We start from the raw sequence: 25,864 nt of genomic DNA on the forward strand, positions 1-25,864 counted from the left end.
GAGGAAATCTGAGCTTGGGGAGATGAAGTCACTTGTCCCCGGTTATATAAGTAGCAGAGCCAAGGAATGGACCCAGGCTGGAAAGTCTCCAATGTTCTTTAACTCCCTGTCTGGCCCAGTCTGTGACCCTACTCTGTCCGACCCACTGCCCTCCTTTATGGTCAGAAGCCAAATCCTGGGCAGATGAGCCTGGGCCCATGGAGGGTAGCTTTGACTGTGTCCTTTGGGAGTACAATTGCGCCACCAAGCAGGCCCTGCCTCAAAACAGCCACCATGGCCTCTTGCCTGAGCCGTGGGACTTTGCAAAATTGCCAGCTCCACACCTACCCAGCAGAAGGCCAATCAAGGCAGCCTTTATCACTGATTCCAGAGGTGTCTCTTTTTCATTTGTAAAACAACCCACAAGTTGACATTTAGGGATTTTCCTGCAAATGGCAGTGGCTACCACAATAAGAGATGAACTGCTATATTTTAAATCTCAGTAAAACACTTCTTTTTTTTTTTTAATAGAAAGAGAGAGAGAGAGAGAGAGCAGGGTGAGGGGGACAAAAGGAGAGGGAGAGAAAGAATGTTAGGCAGGCTCCATGCCCAGCGCAGAGGCCAATGCAGGGCTCGATCTCATGACCCTGAGATCATGACCTAAGCCAAAACCAAGAGTTGGACACTCAACCAACTGAACCACCCAGGCACCCCCAAAAATACTCCCTGAAGATTGTAAACTTTAAGTTGACCAAAGAGCTAAGTGGCAGTCCAGCAGCACCCAAGGGGAAGGACGAGTCTTGGCACTGTTTCTATAACTGCATTCTCTCGGCACGAGAAGGCCAAAGCTGGTCTTCACAGTCCTGTGTCGACAACCATCTGAGGTAACAAAGGCCGGTTTCCTCCAGTTTGAGAAACGCTGCTCGGCTGCAGAAGTTTCTGTGCACAACACAGTGGCTTTATCTTAGAAAAACCAGCCTCAAACGTGGTATGAAATTTAGGAAGGGGGGAAAAGAGAGGCATCTTATAAAAGCTCCTTCCTGCTTCTTGATGATGTTAACAGATTCTTTATAGGAAAGGTCCAGCACAGGGAGAGGGCAGGACAACACAGCCATGTGGTTTCGTTTTTCTAGTGATGAACCTCTCAGGAGAAACACTCACTTTGGAAAGAGGCACACATATCTGGACGACAAGTTAACCGTGACCTCTAATCCTGGGTTTCTTTCCTTTTGTTGGAAATAAGCATGGTCCAGGGAGAAAAATCCTGGCTGGGGAGGGCTCCGGAAGACCTGGGGTTTGGTTCTGGCTTTGCCACTTATTTGTTTTATGACTTGAACAAATCATTTAAGCGCTCTGGGCTACAGTCTTTCCCAGAAGGGACGAGATCAGGCCCAATTATCAAGAAGTTTCTTTTCAGCTCTGGATGTCTCTGCTAGTAGGTAGAATGTCATACGGAGTAAGAGGACATGTGTGGCCCACTCTTAGGGCTCCCACCCTAAGGTGAGTCCTCTTCCAGTAGCAGCGATGATAATTGGTGGGCTAGTACACCATCCTGAGCCATCATTCCTCATACTTAAGGCACAAAGATGTGAAATAAGGGGACAAGGATGAGTTTTAGAGGGAGGGATGGCTTTGGGTGGCTCTCACTGGCTCTCATGGGCATATATTTAAACTTTAGCAGCCGCTGGGCCATGTAAAATATCTGTGGATTAGGAGTCCAGGTCTCAGCCAGGGATGCCGGGGACAGTGGCAGTCTGGCTGCCATGACCCCATTTGTGGGCCAATGGGTGCCTTACCTAATTGGCTTAAGCAATGGCCGAGCGGATATGACACACTGGCTTCCTGTTTCACCTGCTCTTCTTCCCAAGGACCTTCAGATAGGCTAACACAATGAAACCACATAGCCCTCAAAAACCTTGAGAGTGTAAGCCTACTTTTTTTGGCACCTACAGAAATAATAGGGTGGAAAGTAAACTAGTCTTGAGAGCTACCATTTATGGGTAGCTAACGGTGTGCAAGGCACTCTGCTAAGTACTTTATATGTGTTATTCTATATAACCTTTGTGACAGTACTTTGAAATGGTGTTATATACCTCCATTTTGCAAAAGATAAAACTAATGCCCCTAATCTCACTCCGCTATTCAGGACACAAAGATGTATGCGTGAGAATGTTCACTGCCACAAAATGGCCCAGATTTCTAAAAATAGGGGATTGATTAAATAGCTTTTCCATCTAATGGCATACTAGAAATGCATGAGAAATCATGTTAGAATAATTAGCGACAGAAAAATATGTCACAACAAATTGCTAGGTACGAGTCTCAACAGTTCATATGTAATTACATATAATATATAGAATATAGCACTTCTTCTTCTTTGTAATTTTCTCTAGTTTCCAAAATGTGCACAACACACATGTATCACTTTTTTAAATTGTGGGGCTTTTTAAAGGCCCATCAGATGTAACCAAGAGCCCATCCCCCTCCCACTTAGTGTCTGCATCCTGGAGAAGGTCCTCTCTAATGGATTCAGTTCTAGACAATAGACATTTCCTCAACCAGAACCAAGAGGCCTCCTCAGCTGCTCCCCTTATTCCAGAGATGTACAGTGCATGAGTGAGGGATTGAGTGGGAACTGAAGGCAGACGGACTGTTCTCTGTCTACGGCTGTGGCTTCTACCATACCAACCGGCCCCCATGGCTACACCCTAAAGAAGTCAAGCAGAGAATCCAAAATGAAGCCACCCAATAAAACAAAACAAAATTCACAAACACTGTCTCTGCTCAATTATTATTGTGATCATCATCATCATCATCAGTAGTAGCAGTTACTTAAATGAGGCATTAGTGTCTAGATAGGGAGATGAGACAGTACAGAGTTAGTTTAGCTTCGTGACTTGGAAAATTCTCTCAGCCTGGAGTCCTGGGAGCACCAGGAAAGTGGACATGGAGAAGTGACAAGGCTCTGATTGTGGGTAAAAGAATGTGGGCCTTGGCTTCAGGCCGACAGGAGTCGGAACCTTGATCCCATTTATCAAGTGGGTGACACTGGGCGAATTGTTAACTTTCTCATCTGTAAGATGGGCTTAAAGGGGCCATCCAAAGGAATAGAGATAGTGTGCAGAATGTACAGCGTAGCAGGAGACATGCAATTGGCTTGATCCCCCTCTCCCAGCCCTTCCTCAACCATCCTTTCCCCAGGACAACACACTTGTTCTCCACCATCTTCAAGTTCTAAACTCTTCCCCCTTGTGGGAACGTAGCACAAAGCCTCCCATTTGAAACCCGGTGTTATGAGGGGCTATCTCAAATAGAAGGTTTGAGTCGAAGGGCCAAGTCATGTAAAGTCATGTAATTAGCCATCCCTACCAGATGGGACTCAGGCAGGATCCCACAAATGGCCACTGCCATCTTATGCATACCTGGAGATGTCACAGTTTTATCCCATTTATTAGATCCTCCTAAAGCATCTAAAGTGATGGTAACAAAATCATCTACTGTTTGGGGCATCTGGGTGGCTCAGTCGGTTGGGCGTCTGCCTCTGGCTCAGGCCATGATCCCAGAGTCCCAGAATGGGGCCCAGTGTTCAGGCCCCCTGCTCTGTGGGGAGCCTCCTTCACCCTCTGCCCCTCTCCCTGCTCATGCTCTCTCTAGCATGCCTTCTCTCTCTCTCAAATAAATAAACCTTTAAAAAAAAATTAACAACTGTTTGTGTGGCTGAGGATAAACTTTCAACTTTTCATATTGTACTTCACCTCCCTGGAGGTGCAGAAAAACAGGAAACATCTTCATTTTGGGAAAACATAGAGCTCACTCAGAGATCAGTTGACTTGCCTGCAATCAGCTGGCACAGGAGAGTGGAGCTGGGTAAAGAAGGGGATCCAGGGGAAAGGTGCAAGTTAATGCCTGGGCTACTTATTCCACTGAGGACAAGGAGGGGAGATGGAATAGTCTGCCCTCTACTCTCCCCCTCAAGTCCACCACCCTGAGCTCTATTCACGTGCCCAGATGGCCTTTCCTCCAAGGCCACATTCTTTCCCTGTGCCTCACGGCCAACAGCCTACTCAGCCTGCAGAGATCTAGCCCTTAAATATGCTTTATAGTCACTTTCCCAACTTTTAAGACCACGTCAGCACCCTTTCAATGTTTCTGGTAAATCTGCCACCGCACAGCCCACAGCACCCCAAAGTGCCAGCTAAAAGCAACAGTTGCTTGCAGCTGGGAGCCCCACAGCAGGGCTCTCGGAGCTCCCTCATAGAACTGTGTGTGAGTCTCGCTGTTTCTACACCAGGACACATGGTGACCAGTTTTTTACAGACTCTTCTTCTGTGGGCATTTGTCTCTGACCTGACCTCACTCAGTCTAATGGAGAAAAAAGTCTGCTCCTCCCAGATCCACTTAGGCTTTATCTGGCAGACTTTCTGCCGGGCACTTAGGTAGCCCCGAATATTGTGTTCCCCTAAACACGCCAAACCACTTAATGCTGAAGATGGGTTCAGATTTCCCCAGAGGGCTTTCTGAGTGGCCTGGGATGAAACCTGCTTTATGTCGGTCTGTGTTTTCCATGAGCAGAGAAAGGAGCTGCGCCCACTGGTCTGGCAGCCTGGTACTGGAGAGCGTGCCCTGGCTTAGGAGTTGTCAGGCAGGCCTGGTTTCTGATGCTGCCTCACCCCTCACTGCCTCTGGATCCTTGTGCACCGCAGCCCCTCGGAGCCTTGGTTTTCTCATCCGTTAATTGCAGTGATAGTATCTGTTCAGCCATCACCTTAACACAGCTGCTGTGTACGACAATAAAATGCTGGGGATCCCTGGGTGGCTCAGCGGTTTAGCGCCTGCCTTCGGCCCAGGGCATGATCGAGTCCTGCATCGGACTCCCTACATGGAGCCTGCTTCTCCCTCTGCCTGTGTCTCTGCCTCTATCTCTCTCTCTCTCTCTCTCTCTGTATCTCTCATGAATGAATTAAAAAATCTTAAAAAAAAAAAAAAACAGAAATGCTTCATAAACTGTAATGTGCTAGAACAAGGAGAGGTGTCATCATGATCATGGAGATGTTTCTGCTTCTAACACTTTACATGTAAGAAGTCTGTTTCCACCTACACATGGGAGCACTCCCACCAGGAAACATCCAGAGGGCAAGACCACCCCTGGAAGAAGCACAGGGAGCGGACAAGGATGGACACGTTGATGAACTGTACAATATTCCAGAGCACGTGCTGTGGCAGACTGTTCTGGCAGACAGTAGGGTCAGGGTGAGAAGGGAGATAGTCAAGGACTTAGCTCTCAGGAAGCTACATTCTAGCGGGAGAGGAAGCAGAGAATAAGCAAGCAAGCAGACAAGATTAAGGTAAGTTTTCCTCCCATTACAGGTGCAAGGGGGCTTTCACCCTGCCCATCTTCTCATCCTGAGGCTGCAGGAGCGCTGGCCGCAAACTCTGCGTTAATCCCTGCCCTTGCCAGGACAAGATGCGCAGTTTCAGATCTGGGGCACATGAGGACATGTTGGTTGTCTATATTTTTGGCCCAGTGACATGATAAAACATTGATGAGCCAGAAAAGTTAAGGCATGAGAGAGCCAGACAAATGATTTCCCAGTTACGTGAGGATTTCTAACCTCAGCTTGGAATCCTTGTTGAAATCTTTATTTATTTATTTATTTCTGTTTTGTTTTTGTTTTTTTCATTGAAATCTTTAAAAAGGAATATAGGCCTACATCCTTTCACTTCTTGTTTTTCCACATCCAGGAAACTGCACAAAATACTTTCAGTTCTAAAATTGTTTGTCTCTTATCCTTCATAATGTCACCTCCTCGGGGAAGCTTCGTGTCAGCCCATGAGACTAACATCCCCCTTCTCCGCAGCTCTGGCGTCTCTAACTCCACCCAGCACTTTCATGATATGCCATCATCCCTGACTTGTCAGATTGTCCTTGGCTCGAGGAAAAGCATCCTCGGCCAGGGCTGTGCTCCATTCGATTTTGAAGCCCCAACATCTACTGTCAGATAGTAGGCACTCAATAAATGCTTGTTCACAAGATCGCTTCTCATTGGTCAATCTTGTGTCTACAGTCAACTTAGTAGATGAGCTAAACATGAACACAGACTATAGGACATACTTTGCCAGTTGGTTTAACAGGACAAATACCCTATTTTAGCTTATTCTTCAAAGACTTTCCGTTTTCTCCTGTAAGGACTTGTTCTGTACCTGGTGTCTTACCAAGAGTTCCTGGTCAGGTGAGGTTTTGATCCAAATGAAATCTACGTTAAAAACTGATAATTCTCTGATCATGATGAGTTCTGTAATGTACACCCAAAAAAAATATTTTTAAAAAACGACAACTATAAGGCAGGGTGCCTGGGTGATTCAATTGGTTGAGCATCCTACTCTTGGTTTCAGCCCAGGTTATGATCTCGGGGTTGTGGGATCAAGCTGCACGTAGGGCTCTGTGCTCAGTGCTGTCTGCTTGTCCCTCTCTCTCTGCTTCCCTCCACTTTCCCCCCTCTCTATTTCTGGAATAAATAAAGAAAAATCTTAAAAAAAAAACAAAACAAAACTATAAGGCCATAGAGGGTATGTGATCACTGACTACATACTTGACGCAATTATTTTTCAGGTATGATAATGAACCTGTGATTGTATTTTAAAAAGTTATAATCTTCAAGAGGTACATACAGGAATATTTACAGGCAAAATGATATGCTGTCTAGGATTTACTTTTCAAAAATTAGAACAGAAAAGTGGGTAGGGGAGTGCATGGTACAGATGCCCAAAGATCAAGCAGCAAGAACTCGATACACTTGTTTCCCCTATACCGTTCTTATTACTTTTATACAAGTTTGAATATTTCCATTAATAAAATAATTGGTAGTTTACAAAAGTTGTTTGTTTTTTTAGTTCATGAAAGTTTTGATCCCTATGGGGTGACTCTGATGAATTCGATGGGGCAGGGTACTCTTGTACCATGCCAATGCTGCAGGTACTCGGTGGCCACCCTCCCTGGGGGTGGGGGGGCACCTGCAGTGGCCAGAGCGGGGTTATTTCTTTAGCCCTGCTGGATACAGTGAGAGGACAGCTGGTCTCTGGAGACCTGACTACACATCTACCTCAGAGAAGCTCCCAGTTAGATAGAGATGTGTATCTCAGGCTCTGGGAACCCATGGAGGGAGAAAGAAATGTTTCTCAATTTCTCATATGGAAAAAGAAATGCTCAGGAAAGGCAGACTGGAAAGAAGACGGACTTTGGAATCAGAAGTTTTGGGTTCCCTCCTTTCCCCATGACTGGAACCAATGAACTTCTCAGTGCTTCAGTGATCTCATCCAGAAAACGGGAACCTGGCTGCCATCTGTATCCGAGATACTGGTGTGAAGATGGGATGTCACATGGGGTGGCGAGAGGCAGCGTGACACGGTGGGTCGGATACTTGGGTCTGAACTGTGGCTCCGCTGCACCATCCACACAGTCAAGTACTAAATAATGAACACCGTTACAATTAATTATTTAAGGAAAAGCAATTGGTTCGAGGCCTCAAACTGAGTCAGCAGGGTACTACTGGGGAGGAGGATTTGCACTGGGCTGTCCTCACCACTAACCTTTGAGCTTCTCTTACAGCTCAATGCAGGCAGCTGATCCACCACCAGTCGCTTTTTGCAGAGTGCAGGGAGATGGGCCATTCCTGTTCTGACAGCTGGGCCACCCCGGGTGGCAGGGATGAATCAGCCCTGCTGCCGCCACGCTCAGCACATAAGGCTTCTCAAGCGGAAGCAGAGCAGCTAGGATGCCCTGACCAAGTGGTGGTTGTATGATGGCAACAGATGACTGTCTCTTTGTGTCCCTGTGCCCCGCAGCACTCAGCCACCTCACCGGTTTCTCCAGGTTCTGAGTAGCAGCATCATGTTTTTTCCCAACCGCAGGGACCAAGCTAGGAAGAGGGACATGCGTGCATATGCGTGCATGGGTGTGTATGCATATGTGTGTGTACATACTGGAGGATGCATGTAAACCCACACCCATTAACCTCAGCGGGGCCAGGCACTATCTCAGTGCCAGAGTGGAAGAACAGGAAACAGGACACCCGAAAGACAGCTGGCAAGACCCCCACTTTCCTGGGCCCCACTTTACTTTGAGGTGTGCTCAGTCATGTTCCTGGAGGACCTCTCTGCATATGAGGTTTCAGAGTGGAGTATATTCAGCTTGAGTGATCCAGGACCATACTCTGAATGTCATCACTGTCTGAAGCACAAGAGGTTCAAGGAGGCAAGAGCTCCATTTCCTTTGTGAGTGACTGTTCCTGTTTGAGGAGTCGGGCTGGGCAGAGAGGGGTGACAGCTGGGAATGTGTATTTATGGATGTGGAATTTAGTGGTGGACTCTTAAAAAACAATTTACAACGCCTTGGATTTTGCAATAAGAATCCTTTAGGCTTGCTCCAGTGTTGTGCAAGAAAACAAGTGGGACACTCCTTTCATTCATTCTATTATGCTTGTAAATAAGGACTGTAAAGAACAAGGTAAAAATAATAGCAAATAGGTATCCATGAAATAATTTCTAGCCAAACTTCACTTCTTACGGAATAACACCTACACTGACTTTTATTTGGCTAAAAAAAAAAAAGAAAGAAAGAAAGAAAAGAAAAGAAAAGAAAAGAAAAGAAAAGAAAAGAAAAGAAAAGAAAAGAAAAGAAAAAGAGGCTTGATATCTTATTTTGGGTATGGAAAAGCCTTGGGTCTTGCCCTGCAGCATACATTTTCCCAGGATGGGCTGCTCACAGCATTTGGTTTTGACATTAAAAAGCCTGTAACTAATTGTTTGTAATTTATCAGAAAGAAAAAGGTAATTTGCCTTTTAAGCATTGCTTATTCTGCTAATGCCATGGAAAAAATAGATAAGGCTCTAGTTCTCCTTTCAAATTGGTTATACTTGGTGTAAAGAATGAACATTTGCTTGGAAGGAAGCAGGTCTGTGTTTGAGTCCTAACCAGTAAGTAGCTGTGTTACTGTGAGAAAGTCAATTTCCCAGTTGGGCCTCCATTTCCTCATCTGAAAATGAGGGTTTGCATGTCATTCCCAGTTCACTGGGTTTTCACAATACGGCATAAAGGTCAGGAGCCATCATATGAAAGCCGAAGGTCTGAATCCTACAGTCAGGAGCAAGCAAACTACAGCCTGTGGTCAAATCCAATCTCCTGCCTACAACCCACAAGAGAAGAATGAGTTTTACATTTTTAAATGGTTGAAAGAAAAAAAAAAAAAAAAACACAAGCCAAAAGAATATTGTTGTCACAGGTGAAAATAACATGAAGTTCAAATTTCATTGTCCATAAATAAACTTTTATTGGAACACAGCCATGCTCATCTGTTTACATATCATCTGCCTGCTTTTGCACGACAACGACAGTGAAGTTAAATAGTTGCCACAGAGACCATGAGGCCTGTAGAACTGAAAATATTTATTATCTGGTCCTTTATCAAGTTTACTGACCCTTATCACAGACAGTAGGTCTCCAGCATTAATGTCACACTGATTACCTAAGGATCTTATTACAATGTAGTGGGGGTACACCTGGGTGGCTCAGTGGTTGAGCGTCTGCCTTTGGTTCAGGACATGATCCTGGGGTCCTGGGATTGAATCCCCCCATCAAGCTCCCCTCAGGGAGCCTGCTTCTCCCTCTGCCTGTGTCTCTGCCTCTCTCTCTCTGTGTCTCTCATGAATAAATAAATAAAATCTAAAAAAAAAAAAAAAAAAAAGTAGTGGGTTTGGGGTGGAGCTGAGGTTCTGCATTTCTGCCAAGCTCTAGAGTGGGCCGGAGCCACTGGTCCAGGGACCACATTCTGAGTGGCAAGGCTAGGTTCTAATCAGCCAAATCTGGTTATGCCATGATTTGTTCAACATCCTCTGGTGCCTTTGCAGAGCCTTCAAATAAACTCAGACTCCTTACTACCAGGCAATTCTGTCCGGTTTCATTTGTCCCCCTGTGCATCTCACACACACATCCAGAAACACGTTCCCACACATCCACACACATGCCTTCTGCTCCCCAATGCACCGGGCTTTCACATTCACATGCCTGTGCACTCACGGGCCTTTTTGCCTAGAACATTCTCTCGTCTCCCCATCCCTCCACCCTGGACGTGTCCAACTGTCCAGCTTCTTGTCCTTTATGTTTCAGCTTAAGGGGCACCTCTTTTGAAAGGAGCCTCCCCACGGTGCCCGGGTGGCTCAGTGGTTGAGCATCTGCCTTCGGCTCAGGTCGTGATCCTGGGATCCTGGGATTGAGTCCCACATCGGGCTCCCCGCAGGGAGCCTGCTTCTCCCTCTGCCTGTGTCTCTGCCTCTCTCTGTGTCTCTCGTTTATAAATAAATAAAAGAAAAAAAGAAAGAAAGAAAGAAAGAAAGAAAGAAAGAAAGAAAGAAAGAAAGAAAGAAAGAAAGAAAGAAAGAAAGAAAGAAAGAAAGAAAGAAAGAAAAAAAGAGAGAAAGAAAAGGAAGGAGCCCTCCTGGATTCCCTGAGGCTGAGTTGAGTGGCCCTTTAGCGAGGTCCCTTAGTGCCTCCTGACCCTCTTCATGGCCTGAATCACACGCCCCAGGACCTGTGTCCTTCAAGCAGAGGCCGTGGCATGTACTCCTGCACGGCCACTAAGCAAGCAGAGCGCTCGGCACATAGCAGGGGTACAACACGCATTATTTGGAATGGAACCACAGAAATGCCCACAGACACCATGAGGCCTGTAGAACCGAGGAACCTGTAGAACCAGCACATCCAGTGAAAAGCTGGGGCCGCAGCCTGCACTGTCTGAATCCTGGTGCGTGTCTGCTTTTCCCCAAGCCAGGCCTCCGAGGTCGATGCTCTCCGTTGCAACTGACGGAGGAATTAGTTGTATCAGTGTTTCAAGGAGACGGAGAGTCAGCCTGTGCTCTGAGACTCAGAGAGCTTGGGGCTAGCAGCCTCCTCCCGGGGCTGGCCCCTTTGCGGAGTCAGAGGACTCCTGAACCGGGAGCGGCTCCTGCAAACACACCCCTGGAACTCGGAGCCTGTGGGGCCCGGTACCGGCAGCTCCGCCTGCGGCAGGGAGACCCTGGGCCTGGGCCTGACTCGGGGAGGTGCTCCCGAGAAGTGCTCCGGGAGCAGATGCCTGAGGCCGAAGGCATTTTCCTTCTCATTTCTTGTGGTTCCTCTTTCCTTGCTGGTTACCTGAAGCCAGAGGAATGTGGATCAGCCGGCCAGACGGAGGCAGAGCGCAGGCCCAGTGGACAGAAGGGCAGGCGCCACGATCCCGGCAGCCCAGCCAGTGGAGAGGGCTGGGGAAGGAGGATGGGTGCTGGGGGGGGGGGGTTGGGAGGAGTCTGTGTGGAGGGTGCTGGATGCCTGGTGTGGCATCTTCCCCACCTTTCCTCCACCTGGCCGAAAGTTCCATCCTTAACTTCCCAGAGCTGCTCTCTCCAGAAGGCCGTTGAGAGCTGCTATGGATTGGACTGAATTGTGTCCCCTCCAATCTCACACATTGAAGCCCTACCCTCCAACGTGAGCATCTGATGGTATTTGAAAATGAGGCCTCTGCGAGGCCACGAGGGTTAGATAAGCTCATGATCGGGGAGCACAGATCTGATAGGATTCGGGGTCCTTGTAAGATGAGGAACTTCTCTCCACAGGCACCTGCCCAGGGCAAGGCCATGTGAAGATGCGGGGAGGAGGGAGCCATCTGCAAGCCAGGAAGAGGGCCCTTGCCAGAACCCTAACCCTGCCAGGCCTTGATCTTGGATTTCCAGCCTGCACACCTATGAGAGAGTAACTGACGGTGGTTTAACTGCCCAGTCCGGGGGATCCCTGGGTGGCGCAGCGGTTTGGCGCCTGCCTTTGGCCCAGGGCGCGATCCTGGAGACCCGGGATCGAGTCCCACGTCGGGCTCCCGGTGCATGGAGCCTGCTTCTCCCTCTGCCTGTGTCTCTGCCTCTCTCTCTCTCTCTGTGTGATGACTATCATAAAAAAAAAAAAATTTAACTGCCCAGTCCGTGGCACTTTATCCGGGCAGCCCGGGGTGACTACACCGCAGCCTCCCTTCACAGATAATCTGATCAAGCTCCATTTCCTTTAATGAACCTTCATCATTAAGCTCATGAAGGAAGCAGGGACCAGCCCAGTTCTGCTTGCCATCGTCCCCCTGGCATGTAGTATAGAGCACACAAATAATAAATGTTGGGGCGCCTGGATGGTTTAGTCGGTTAAGCATCTAGCTCTTAGTTTGGGCTCAGGTCATGGTCTCAGGGTCATTAGATTGAGCCTGGTAAAGGGCTACACACTAAGTGGAATCTGTTTAAAGGCTCTCCCTCTGCCCCCACCCTGGTGCTCTTGATGCTTGCTCTCTCTCAAATGAATAAATATATAAAGAGAAGAAATAATAAATGTTAATAAAGGAATGAGCATACTGAGTGCTCACTAAGTACTAAGCACCATGCAAAGTACTAGGGAAACAAGAAAAACTAAGGCACCATCACTTCAAGGAGACACAGTCCAGTCTGGAGGAGACGTGTAAACCAACCATGATGATGTGACAGGCAAAGCGCTCCAAAGAGGCATGGGATGGGGCGCATCTAGCGTGCTGGGGCAGGACACACAGATGTGCATGCCCACACATATACCCACCACCTCTGTGCGCCCTCGTCCTGCCCCAGGATGGCAGTGGGGACAGCCTGACCCAGAAGTGAGAAACGAGTACTGCAATCTGAGAAACGTTCTCAAAGGGTGGCCCGTGTGAAAAGGACGTTTATGATTTCACTTGAGAAAAAAGCACACCCAGGAAGAAGGCTCCTGTTGATTCATCGATTAACACTGTGTTCAAATTGTGGGAACTTGAGCAAAGACAGCTGAGCTCTACAGAGTACGGGGGGCGGGGTGTGGGGTGCAGGGGTAGGTGAGGATGAGGGGGCTGGAAGGACAGGCAACCACCAAGTGGTCATCACCTCCTAAATGATACCTGGAAACACAGACAAGGGAGCCAAAGGGAAAGTAGCAGAAGGCCTTTCAGCAGCAGCTCAACATGGGCCTGCTGGGTACTCTTGAACCCTTAAAATGAAATCTTCAAAGAATCTTTAGGAGGTGGGAAGGGAAAGGCTCCAAAACCAGCCTGACCTGGCCATGTTGGTGTAGTCATTCACAAGTTACAAAAAGTTTTTGATTGATCTGCCTGGCATTTCTCATTTGTAAAATGGAAACACTACCTACTGGTCCCCTCAGGATGAAGAAAAGAGTAACACACACACACACAGTAGGTTCACAACAAAAGTAAGATCTTACTAGCTATCTCTAATTAAGAAGCTCCAAGAAAAAAAAAAAAAAAACAACCTGCAGTCTCAAGACGGCCCTTTGACAGCTTGGAGGAAAGCTGGCTCCCCTTGCAGCGCGTCCTACCTCCTTGTTTGGTGATTATCCACTGCTTCTGTATCTGTCTGCCCCTCTCCTAATCTCAGGGATCCACGGGGGCCAGGAATGCATCCTGTTTGTCTGCGGCTCGTCGATCTACATGACCCTGGGCGCATCCGAGGCGCTCCTGGAAACTCTGGATAATTAATTGCACAGATGGGCAAAGCAGACGTAAACCGTCTTACCCAAAGTCACAGGAAAGATCAGCCGAGGAGCACGTTCTAGAACTTTGACCTCACAGTCCATTGACTTCTTGAGACCACATGGTTACAGACCAAACAGAACAAAGCCTCTGATCTCATCCGGGGACAGACGCATTCCTCTCCAAGTCCCCACCACATGGGAACTGCCACCCAACACTGAGCAGCCCATGTCATCTTCCTCCCTCTCAGAGGTGGCATCCACACTTTCACAAGGAGAAGCAGACACAACACTCGAAACAACTCTTAAGACACCTTCCTGCGATGTGGGCTATAAACACAGGAAGCAGCAGCTGGCTGAGCTGCCAGTAACGTTTATTTGCCAGTCAGAGTGCTAGAGCTCTGTGTGTGAGCTTAAAGCTGTCATCCAGGAACAAAAATAAACCAGTAAAGCAGCAATTGAGGCACCCTGACTGAGGTCTAACGGAAAGGGCTTTGGCGTCAGAAACCCTAGGGTTAGGGATGCCTGGGGAGCTCAGTGGTTGAGCATCTGCCTTTGGCTCAGGGCATGATTCTAGAGTCCCAGGATCGAGTCCCAGGATGGGATCCCCACAGGGAACCTGCTTCTCCATCTGCCTGTGTCTCTGCCTCTCTCTGTGTGTCTCTCATAATACATAAATAAAATCTTAAAAAAAAAAAAAAAAAAAAAGAACGAAAGAAAATAAACCCCAGGGTTAGAGACCCAGCTCTGTCACATATTCATGAGGCATGGTAAATCACCTTTTGAGGCCCTATTTGCTCATTTGCAAATGGGTCTATTAATACTAACTGCATGGGTTTTCAGTGAAGAGTAACCGACATAGTGTTTGTAAGGCGCTGAGGCTAGTGACTGGCACATACGAGATGATTATAAATGGCATTTACCATCATGGTCCTTGATGTTTCCCCAAAGGAGTTGAATATACTTATGTCCACACCAAAACCTGCATGCAGATGTGTATGGCAGCTTTATTCATAACTGCCAAAACTTGAAAGCGACCAAGTTGTCCTTTATTTGGTGAATAGATAAATAAACTGTGGTCATCCAGACACTGGAATATTAATCAGTGCTCAAAAGAAATGGACTATCAAGCCATGAAGACATGGAGTGACATCAAATTATATTATCAAGTAAGAGAAGCCTATCTGGAAAGGCTGCATGGTGTAGGGTTCCAACTATATGATATATTGGAAAAGGCAAAACTATGGAGTGGCTGCAGGAGGAGGAATGCCCGGGATTGTGGGGGTAGGGGTGGGGGGATGCATAGGCAATAGGTAGGATACAGAGGCTTTTTCAGGGCAATGAAAATACTCTGTATGACACTATTAGGATGGATACGTGTCCATTTTACATTTGTCCTAACTCATAAAATATATGATGCCAACAGTGAACCCCAAGGTAAACTACAGGCTTTGGGTGATTGTCATGTGTCACTATAGATTCGTTCATTGTAACAAAGATACCACTCTGGTGAGTGGTGTTGAGGATGGGAGAGGCTGGGGCATGTGTGGGGGCAAGGGGTAATGGGAAATCTCTATATTTTGTTATTAACCTAAAACACCTTTAAAAAATAGTCTTTATTTTTTTTAAGATTTTATTTATTTATTCATGAGAGACAGAGAGAGAGAGAGACAGAGACACAGGCAGAAGGAGAAGCAGGCTCTATGCAGGGAGCCCGATGTGGGACTCGATCCTCGGACCTTGGGATCACGCCCTGTGCCAAAGGCAGGCGCTAAACTGCTGAGCCACCCAGGGATCCCCTAAAAAATAGTATTTAAAATGCACTTCACACTGTCCAGATCTTCGGAAGAACCATGGGCCTCCAGGCAGAGTGATTTGCTAGCTCCTGGGCCATTCCACAGCACAGTCTATATCTCTCTGTTTCTTGGCACATAGCAGTGTGCAATGCACTTATTTGATCACGTCTCGGTCCTCCCTAGTAGACTGAGGGCACCAAGGCAGCAGGGGCCATTCCTTATGCATCATTTTTTCTTTTGATCCTGGCAGGGTGCAAGCCTGATAATTGTGTGTTGAAAAAACAAACAAACAAAACCATCCCATGAACAGGAAATCGGTGCACGGGGGAGAAGGAGGCACCCTGGACCCTGACATACAACTCTCTGATGGTACTCCCAACATTTTGGCAGGAGTCCAGCAGTGAGCAGAGAAAGGCTAAAAAAACATGGTAGTACTTCCTCCTTCATGGTGACCTTCTTCCTTTTCGTTTAAAGGAGAAAACTCCCTTTGTAGAAAGGCAATCCCAGAGCAAAGAAAACCAAACAAGGAAATAACCTTGGATTCTTTAGCAAAACGTGTTGCCACATACGTTCTCTCCATCATCAGAAACTGCACTGACAATGGAAAGGACATCAGCCCTTCTAGAATTTTCTGTTGCAAAGAGTTCAAGGCTGACTTAAGGCTAATTCTTTTACGGCTGAAATCTCCAGCCTCCTTAATGTGTTATAAAACTCAAAGCCACCCTCCTGCCCATTCTGTCCAACTTACAAGTTCTTTCTCAGAGCCGATTCTTAGGGCGGCTGTTTTACCCTGACTTGGTTACACTGGACTTGTACATCTCCTCTGCATGCGGCTCACTGCTGCTGCTTCTCTGACCCTCTGCCCACTCCCTCCATCCCAAAGTGATCACATGCCTGGAGCTGATTCCACATCAGTGAGTACTGCCCAACAAGTGAGTGCTTGAGGCTCACCCTTCAGAGCCCCTCGTCTGACTCCCTGAGTTCAGCACTACGCATCCCTTCAACCCTTGCGTGTGAATGATCCATTTCTAACCAACCCCGCTGGGGCTGCTCCAGAAAGGATGCCTGGGAAGGGGGTGATCAGAGAATCCAGAGACTTGGCACCAAGACATTTTAAAGGGAGCAGGCTTGGAGGTCAGATCCACCCCCTCACTAGCTCTCCCTACCTCTTGGCTATCCAATATCTGTATGCTCATGATCCTGGGATTGCCTAGTTGCACCCCTTAATTGTTTTGGGTGCATTTCACTTCTGTAGGCCTTTTTTCCTATTTTATTTTATTTATTTTATTTTATTATTATTATTTAGTTTCAGAGGTGGAATTCAGTCATTCATCAAATGCATATAACACCCAGTGCTCATTCCATCAAGTCTCCTCCTTAATGCCTATCACCCAGGTACCCCATCCCTTCACCCATCCATATTTTAAATAGAGGAAATGATCAGCTATACAGTCAGAGCTGTAGAATCATGCATGTGAAAGCACCTATCCAGAAGCTTCCTCATAAAGGACACCCTCAGATTTCATATCCTTCCACACAGACCTCAGATCTCAGGCTGGCCCAGCCTACTCCCTGCAGGGACTTCAGATATGCTCTCCAACCTAGAACTCCAATCCTTCTGAGGAGGCTGAAAAGGAAGCTCAGTCACAGTCATAACTGGCAGAGAAAATACTACCTCGGGACGCAGAGTACAGCACAGTTGGGCCACTGGTTTCCAAACTGTTTTTCTGGTGAACTAGAGTCTGCCCCCACCAAACCACTCCTCTCACCCCCAGCAATGTAACTAACCCACTGAGGTCCACAAAATAAGCATCCTCTTTTCTTACGGTAGCCCTCAAGACATCAGAAGAGAGAACCTTCCTCCCTCTCTATCTTATCACATGATATTGCAGGCTTCTGCTTGCATCTATCTTACCCAAGAGCTTGAGAGCTCCTTGTGGTCAGGGACGGGGTCTTACTCATATCAGTACCTCCAACGCTCGGCACAAATCCTAGGTGCCTGGCATCAAATCGTTGCTCAGTAACTTTTTGTTGAATTATAGGATCTTCTTTCAGACTAGGGATGCTTGGGGGCTCAGTGGTTGAGCGTCTGCCTTCAGCTCAGGGTGTAATCCCGGGGCCCTGGGATCAAGTCCCACATGGGGCTCCCCGCAGGGAGCCTGCTTCTCCCTCTGCCTAGGTCTCTACCTCTCTCTCTGTGTCTTTCTTGAATCAATAAAATCTTTAAAAACAAAAAATCTTCAGACTAAACACAGTTAGCCCCACACTATCTGTTTCCTGGGTCAACTGAAAAGAGCATTGGCTAGTTCCCCACCATGCCTAAGATGGAAAGGAGAAATTAAGAAAGAAATTCAAATGAGACTCACCCCTTTATCTCTCATATCTTTCAGAGCCAGCTGTCTAGCAAGCATCAACCTTCTTTGTTTATTCAAGGTCCCCTGAGAGTCATTCGATTTGAAAGCCTCCACCAATTATGCTATGTTGCTGAAGTGGTTTCCCTGGCATCCAGCCCCTCTTCCCCCCGCTGGCCCACCTCCCCACCCTGCAGGCCCGCAGGCTGGCAGCCACAGGCCATGACAGGACAGGCGCCCTTGCCTCCTCCTTGCCATGGTTTGATGGATGAAGTGACACCCAGAGGTCTGCGGTGCCTAAAGCAGTCAGACAGCAGAGGGGTAGGCCCGTCTGTTCAGCCTTACAGTTGAGAGCCCTGTGATCTTACAGTTGGAGGAAGATAAGAACTTCAAACGTGCTCCTCCATCCTGATGCACAGAGTTGCTGAAGGTCTCGGGGAGGCTGGAGGTCCCTAAAGGCTCATCTTGATGATCTGTTGATCTATAAGCACCACCTAAAAGCTGACTCCCCGGGGTCCCCTGCCATCATCACCGCACTGCTGACGTGTCGGGAATTCTTCCTGAGAAGGAGAGTAGCTCTGTGTACTTGTGAGCCAGGAGTGGTGTGGCTGTGCGTGGAGTTCTGCACCAGGGCAAAGAGCCGTTCCATAGGCCTGGACCAACTCCTCTCATCCCCTTGCCCCTCCCCAGAACGCTTATCCAATCAATCGAATGCGACGCAAATCATCCCTAGGCCCCAGGTCTTAAGGATGTTGGGAAGAGAACTTAGGAATGCACAGATTTACAGTGGCTCGTTAACTTATACCCAGAGTCCAACTGACTGCGTCCCACATAACCCTGTGATTCCAAAGCTAGTGATCTGAACCACCATATATCTACTATTTATTGTGCACTGAAGAGTCGGCTCTGCACTATTTTGTGTGTATTATTTCATAGGCAAACCACCACATACTCTGTCCAAGGAGCCCCTCATGCAGGCCACACAACAGGAGGACGTTTCCTATTTCTACTGTGGAGGGTTCAATTTGCAACACAGGTAGCAGCCAGGAGAGGTTCTGTAAACTCCCTGAGTATAATCCTGTGCCTGTCTTCTCAAAGTCTGGAGGTGAGATGGGTAGTGTGTACACACACATACACACACACAGACACACACACGCTTTCAGAAAGGATGATATCACTGTAACTCTATAGGAAATCAGTAGACAGCCAACCACATTGCAACTATTTGGGCCCAGTAAGGGATTAAACCAATGAGCAAATCAGGTTGCCTTCCTGACCCCAGTTCTACGAATCTAAGGACACCACATTATTTCTCTGGACCTCAAGTTTGCTTCCTCCTGCTACTCTCAAACTTAACTAAACACCAGCTACACATCAACACAGTGGGTGCTGGTTAAGAACTCAGACCTGAGAATCCGACCACCTGAGGTTTGCCCCTTGGGTCTACCACTTACTAGCTGTGTGGTCTTGGGCAACTCAAAAATTTCTGTGCCTCAGTTCACTCACCTGTAAAATGGGTATGATGACAGTTCCCATCTCATGAGGTTGTTATGAAGAATCGACAAAATAATGCCCATGCAAAGCTTTAAGATCCTGCCTGGCACACAGTAGGCACTCAGCGAGGATTAGCGATGTATACTCGGTGCTGGGGTTGTAGTGATGAGGGCAACGAGACAACCAGTCAGGAGTTAGGAATAGGAAAGGCGAATGAAGAGACTTGGTGGATCTCTGTTGTGTATGAAACATCACGCACTAAGAGGACATGCAGATTGAGAGTGTCACACACACATGCTGTGTAGAACAATGGCCCCCAAAGATAGCCTCGTCCTAATCCCCAGAACCTATGAATATGTTCCCTTCTGGGGCGAAAGGGACTTTGCAGACATGGCCAAGTTCAGCATCTTGAGTTAGGGTGTTGCAGTTGTTAGGGTCTTTCTGAGGGAGACGGTGAGGCAGGAGAGGCAGAGACAGGTGGAAGCAGAAATGGGAGTGGTGCATTCTGCGGGTGGAGGAAGGGGCGATGAGCCAAGGAATGCAGATGCACTCCGGAAGCTGGCAAAGTCAAGGAAACAGGCTCCCTCCTAGAGCCTCCAGCAAGAGCACAGCTCTGTTGCCATCTTGATTTTAGGCCATGATGTCCATTTTGGATTTCTGATGTCCTGACGTTAAGAGGACAAATGTGTGTTGTTTTAAGTTAGTAAATTTTTTGCGTAGCAATAGGAAACTATACTACAGATGCTTTTGGTCACATGTACTGTATTTCACAAAACCTCTTGTTGTTCACAAAAGCCACTTGCTAACTCATTATGACTCACGTCCCTACTTCCTAAAAGGGGTGAAGTGAAAATTTAAGCTTCCAGAAGGAAGCGTTCACTTTGATGGAACTAGCCTGTCAAGTGGCTCCTCATGTTCCTCGTTCACAAAATTAGCTTCTCCGAAGCAACAGAGCTTGGTTAGGGAGGACTAGAGCAATTCACCAAATGTCACACAAAACCAACAGTTCACAGACTCTGCAAGAGCCTCAAGGTACCAGGACCCAATCACTGACAAGTAGTATCACTTTACATGTACATGACTTTTGTGATTTTTATTATACGTATATACATCACCTCATTTTGATTCATCCAACTATCGAAATGCTTGATCAAAACCGCATCCTGAAAAAGTGACAGATCCAGAATTTGAAGCCAGTCTTTTGTCTCTAAAGTCAGTCTTCTTTCGGCCATAGCAGAAGGCAACATTTGTTCTTACCCTCCTAGGCAGATGACCGAGACAACTATGGGTCCCCTCCAACACCGCCCCTACCTCTGGTGTGACACTCCCTCACCCACTCAGCCCACCCTCCTTCTCAGAGGTGACCACTCCAACTGGCCATAGACAAGTTAGCTGCCTCTTCCACAGGCTGAGATCTAAACACATGGCAGGTAAAAGGAGGGGAGCCAAAGAGAAAGAAAAGACAGAGGAACCGTGCGACAGGGTTAATCAAGATAATAGTCCAGACCATTCCTCTGGAAAACAGAGCCAAAAAGCCTTGTTAGCAATCTCCTTCTTGGAGGCAGAGCCTGGACTCAGGGAAGTAGCCTGGTGTATATAAAAAAGAAACCATGTTCTGGCCTGGGAGTCGGGAGGCCTAAGGTCTGCTTCTGTCACAGACCAGCTGTTGGTCTTGAAAAAGTCACTTCATTTGTTTGTTTCATTTTATTTCTATGTAAAAAGAGGAAGTTGGACTGGATAAGCTCCGCAGGCAATTCTAGCTATACACTTCTGAGATTTTACCTCTACTGGTCTTTTCTATGCAGGAATATTCTATTTCAAGAGAGATACTGGAACCTTCTATGAGCTTCTTATTCTAGGGCAGGACCCTTCTATGGGCTTCTTCACCCTGAAGGAAATCTTCTCGTCTGTCATTCGTAACTCTCAAGCCAGGGGCCAGTGATCTCTATCCTGCAGTTAAATACGAGGCACAGTCTGAGATGTGAATAACTAACATTTCTTAAACACCCTTATCTACTCACACTTTCTGTGATCTAGAGCTTTCACAAAGTACTGTGTTCAAGACACTGTTCATCTTCACAACCTTTGGCAACCCGTGAAGAGTCCTCACTCGCCAAATCACCCAAAGCGAAAACCAGATCTTCTGTGTCTGCATTGCCCATGTCCATCAGCTCTCAGCAATTCAATTCCCACAAACATAAAACCTACCACGTAAAGTACAACTTCCCTTTCTTTGGGGTAGATGTACCTTCTCCAGCCTTGATTCAGGTATGCTCATTTCAAGGTCTTCTGCTTGTTTCCTTCTCCCTCCGCTTTCCTCTAGCATTTCCTTCCAGAGCACCCAATAAAGCCACCGCCCATTCATATTCCACATATCCCCACTCATCTCCAGGCTGTAGGTGAGCACAGGAGACCCACGTGTGCAGGACAACTTGCAGTGACTTAGAACTAAGACTGGACAACACCTTCCCCTGGGACACAGAAGTTGCTCTGGTCCCTGGCCACTGGCCACCTTCATGAATCCTGATGTCTTACAAACAGAGCATAGATCCCGGGCATTCCTTGATGAGCTATTTCTGATGGCGAGGTGCTGGTGGTGGGAGCTTACTAAAGAGAAGAAATTGGAGAAAATGAGCTTAGAACATGGCAGGCTGAGTTGTCAGCAGCTGGGGAACCAAAGAAAGGAGGAGCTGAGAAGGTTTCTCAATGCTTGAGCCACAGCACCTAATACCTGGACTGGTATGCAGTGATCATCGGGAGAGGTTTATTGAATAAAGAAGTGAAGGAAGGGGCGCTCCAGTGAGGATGATCAGGTGATCTCAGCATGGGTTCCAGTGAGGGCAGGTAAGTTCAGATATGGCTGGGTGGAGGGGGGGGTACTGAGATACAGGAGGGGGGGCATGTAAAATCTCTAGCAGGGAGGGCATTCTAAAGGGAAGATGATTATTCCGTCAGAGATTCCAGACAATAGGTCCATTTACAGTCAGATCTCAGCTGCCTGTTTCAGAAAGAAGATTCCAGCTGTCCAAGGAGGGAGCTATGAGAGAGTGGGGCAGGATCCCAGGGTCCTGATCCTCAGGAGCTTGGGCGTGCCCAAAAGGATTACCAGAAATCCTACAGAGAGGCTTTGGAATCTTCATCTGGGAACACCTCATTCACAACCAACAACTTCACTCACTTTGGAATCGCAAAGGGAACAGAAGGTTTTGTTGACCTCAGTCTTGTTCATGAAACTCTCTTCTCCCTTGTCTTCTTCCACAACACCTGTCATTTTGTCCTTTCCCTGCCTCTTGAACCATCCCTCTTAGCTTCCTTCACCTTCTTTCTTCTCTACCCACCAGCTGGTCCCCTACAATGCTATCCTGGGGGGGTTGGCTCCTTTCCTTTTCTTTTCACTCCATTCTTTACACCTACTGCCATGCCTTCTGCTGCCATCGGTTCCTGGCCCGACCTCCCCTCTGAGCTCCGGAGCCCTATTTCCTGATCTGTGTACTCACAGAACCTATAACATGTCTCAGAGCACACTCATCACCTCATCCTCTACATCACCCAACCTCCTGGGTGTCCTAACTTGGTTAGTAACGTCTCCACCTCCACCTTTCTAGTCTCCGAGGCTTGAAACCTTGGGCTACCACTCTGCTGTCCTCTTCTTCCCACTTAGTGGCTCATAAATCCCATCAATTCAATGTCAAAAATATCTCTAGAATCTGGTCCTTGTTCCCCTTAATCCAAGTACTACTCATCTTCCACCTGAACATTCTCACCGGCTTCCATGTATGGTGGTGTTCTGCTCTGCCTCATCCTTTTTTTTTTTTTTTTTTTTTAAGATTTTATGTATTTATTCATGAGAGAGAGAGAAAGGCAGAGACACAGGCAGAGGGAGAAGCAGGCTCCCTGCGGGACCCCAAGATCACACCCTGAGCTGAAGGCAGACGCTCAACCACTGAGCCACCCAGGCATCCCTGCTCTGGCCCACTCTTTACAGACTTCTCTCTTTAAGATGTTATTTCCCACAACCTCCAGGAAGCAGTCTGGTCCTAACTAATCTCACCACCTCACCTCTCACTACTTCTCGGTCTCCTTCCCACCAACCCCAGCCCCCTGGACAGCTTGCTCTGAAGTCAAGCTCTTCCCTCGACTGGAATCCCTCCCCCTCCTCTCCTCTCCATCCAGGAAAATCCCTACTCATTACTTAAGGTCTGCCTTAATTATCACCTCCTCTTCTTTCCTCAACTCTCTCAAGTTACACTAATTGTTTTTTCTGTGATCCCACAGGGTTTTTTCCAAACCTCAACTACAGCAATAATCCTATTGTTATATCACATTTAAGATTTCTATGTCCTTCTCTCTTGAGGAAGGCTGAGCTCTCGGAGAAGAAAGATACCCTTCGCATCCCTAACAAGCTCCTGGCACAGAGGAGGCCAGGACACTCAGTAAATGTCCAGGGGAAGAGCGAACAAAGTAACGTCAATAAAGTCAGGCCCAACTATGGGCCAGCTATGTCTTTTAGTAGCCACCATGTTTCCTCTTCTTTCTAAGCTAGATGGTAACAGAAGGAGAATGTGAAGAGTGATGAGTAGAGTGAGTCAAGAGACCCAAGTTTATTTATTTATTTTTAAGATTTTATTTATTTATTCATGAGAGACACAGAGAGAGGCAGAAACACACGCAGAGGGAGAAGCAGGCTCCCTGTGGGGAGCCCGATGTGGGACTCAATCCCAGGACCCCAGGATCAAGACCTGAGCCAAGGGCAAACGCTCAACCACTGAACCACCTAGGCACCCCAAGATACCCAAGTTTAAATTGAAATCTGCTCTGTCTTCACATGTGGTATAATATGAAATCATTCAACTGGTCCACTGATCTTCCCAAACTCCCACCTCTCAAACTGCTGCCAATCTTGTTCACACCTTGAATTTCCCACAGGGCTCCCTGGTCTGCCTACAGCCCCCTCCTCCTCTCCTCACACACACACGCCCTGCTTCTATCTCTTGGAGCACACGATCACATGTTATCATAATTTTCTGCCTTCTACACTAGATTGCCAGCTTCTGAGGGCAGAGACCATATATAAGGATACTTTGTCCTCCTTCTCGCTCCCGTTGCAACAGGCTATCATAGTTGCCCATAAATATGTGGTGAAGTACGTACATATTTTTAAAAAAAATTGGCATTGTCAAGGAAACGTTTGATGGAGACATATGCCATATTGGGTTGCTGTTTTTTAAATTTTGTTGAAGTCTCGTTGACAGACAATGTTATATTAGTTCCAGGCGTACGACATAGTGATTTGGCAAGACTGTACGTGATGCTGTGCAAGTGCGGCCACCGTCAGTTATCATACAACACTACTATGTATGGTACCATTGCCTATATTCCCTGTGCTGTGCCTTTTACCCCGGTGACTTATTCATTCCCTAACTGGAGGCCTGTGCCTGTATCTCCCACTCCCCTCCACCCATTTGGCCCATCCCCTCACTTTTGGCAACCATCAATGTTGTTCTCTGTATTTATGGGCCTGTTTCTGCTTTTTGTTTGTTTGTTGATTTTCTGGTTTTGTCTTTTAGGTTCTACATATATGTAAAACCATATGGTATCCCCCTAGTTTTTTTTTTCCTTCTTCTTGTCTCATTCTTTGGATTTCATTTGTCAAGATATATCAGAAGAGGCCCCGAAGACAAAAAAAAAAAAAAAATTCACACTGGGTTGAAGTGGCTACAGACCTTGGACAAAGTATTTGGTATCCTTGCAGGCAATAGAGGGATGACTCTCTCTCTTTTCCTGCTTGCTTCATAGGGTGAAGCCTAATAAGGTTTGGGTAAGAAAGGACTAGGAAAAAAAAAAAGAGAGGAAAAAGAGGAAGGGAGGCAGGGAGGGAAACACAGGGAAAGAGAAGGCAAATGCATTGTGATTGAACTGGTTTCCCCAGGGTGGGCGAATCTGCTTAGGCAGAAAGCAGACAAATGCTGGGTCCCCCAGTCAATTGAAGGACAGGCTGGTTAAGAGATGACGTAGGGGATGCTTCTGGCTCAGGACTCCAGCAACTCTGTGCCGTTCTGAGTGCGTGGGTCCGTGTTTCAATGGACTGCACACAAAAGCAGCCGTCAGAGGCAGACTCCTTCCTTGCTCGGTGAGTGCCTCCTAGCCAAGATCAGAGAGTAAACGCTTAGAGAGTGAATGCTCACCGCAAATGTTTTTGAGTGGGGCGCAGGCCACACGGAAGCAGGATCCTAAACAAGCCTGCTACCTGATTCACAGAGAAGGTTGATCCCACAAAACCTAAAAAGAAATCTGAAATGTTCGGCTGCCTCTGGCCATCTGTGCTATCAGCTTCCCCTTGGCATTTTCCAGACTGCTGCTCGCTGCCGGTGTTTCCTCCAGCGTCCCACCGTGTGTGGCAACAGCCCTAGTCCTGGTGGAGTTCACTGCCACTGTTGCTTCATGTGCGAGAATGTTCACACTTCCACTGGGGCAACGGAACACAATGTGAATTGTTACACAAACAGCTGGTGGCTTCCAGGAGGGAAGGTGGCCCTTTCATTAAAAAGGTGTCCCTGAGGGAACCCTGGGTGGCGCAGTGGTTTAGTGCCTGCCTTTGGCCCAGGGCGCGATCCTGGAGACCCAGGATCGAATCCCATGTCGCGCTCCCGGGGAATGGAGCCTGCGTCTCCCTCTGCCTATGTCTCTGCCTC

The 25,864-nt window shown here is 47.4% G+C and overlaps 1 protein-coding gene across 4 annotated transcripts in view; it reads right to left on the minus strand.

Moving 5' to 3' along the window:
* Positions 1–25,864, minus strand: part of UBASH3B (ubiquitin associated and SH3 domain containing B) — a 139,567-nt gene that overhangs the window by 105,104 nt on the left and 8,599 nt on the right. The window contains exon 1 of one of the 4 annotated variants that reach the window (XM_038535859.1): positions 13,379–13,604. The exons of the other annotated variants lie outside the window; for them this stretch is intronic. Coding sequence (XP_038391787.1) covers positions 13,379–13,506 — 128 coding nt within the window. The 5' untranslated portion in view covers positions 13,507–13,604. Of the gene's footprint in view, positions 1–13,378; positions 13,605–25,864 lie in introns of those variants that run through there. 4 annotated transcript variants of the gene reach the window in all.

This window comes from Canis lupus, chromosome 5, assembly GCF_011100685.1.
Source record: "Canis lupus familiaris isolate Mischka breed German Shepherd chromosome 5, alternate assembly UU_Cfam_GSD_1.0, whole genome shotgun sequence".
Classification (NCBI taxonomy): domain Eukaryota; kingdom Metazoa; phylum Chordata; class Mammalia; order Carnivora; family Canidae; genus Canis; species Canis lupus.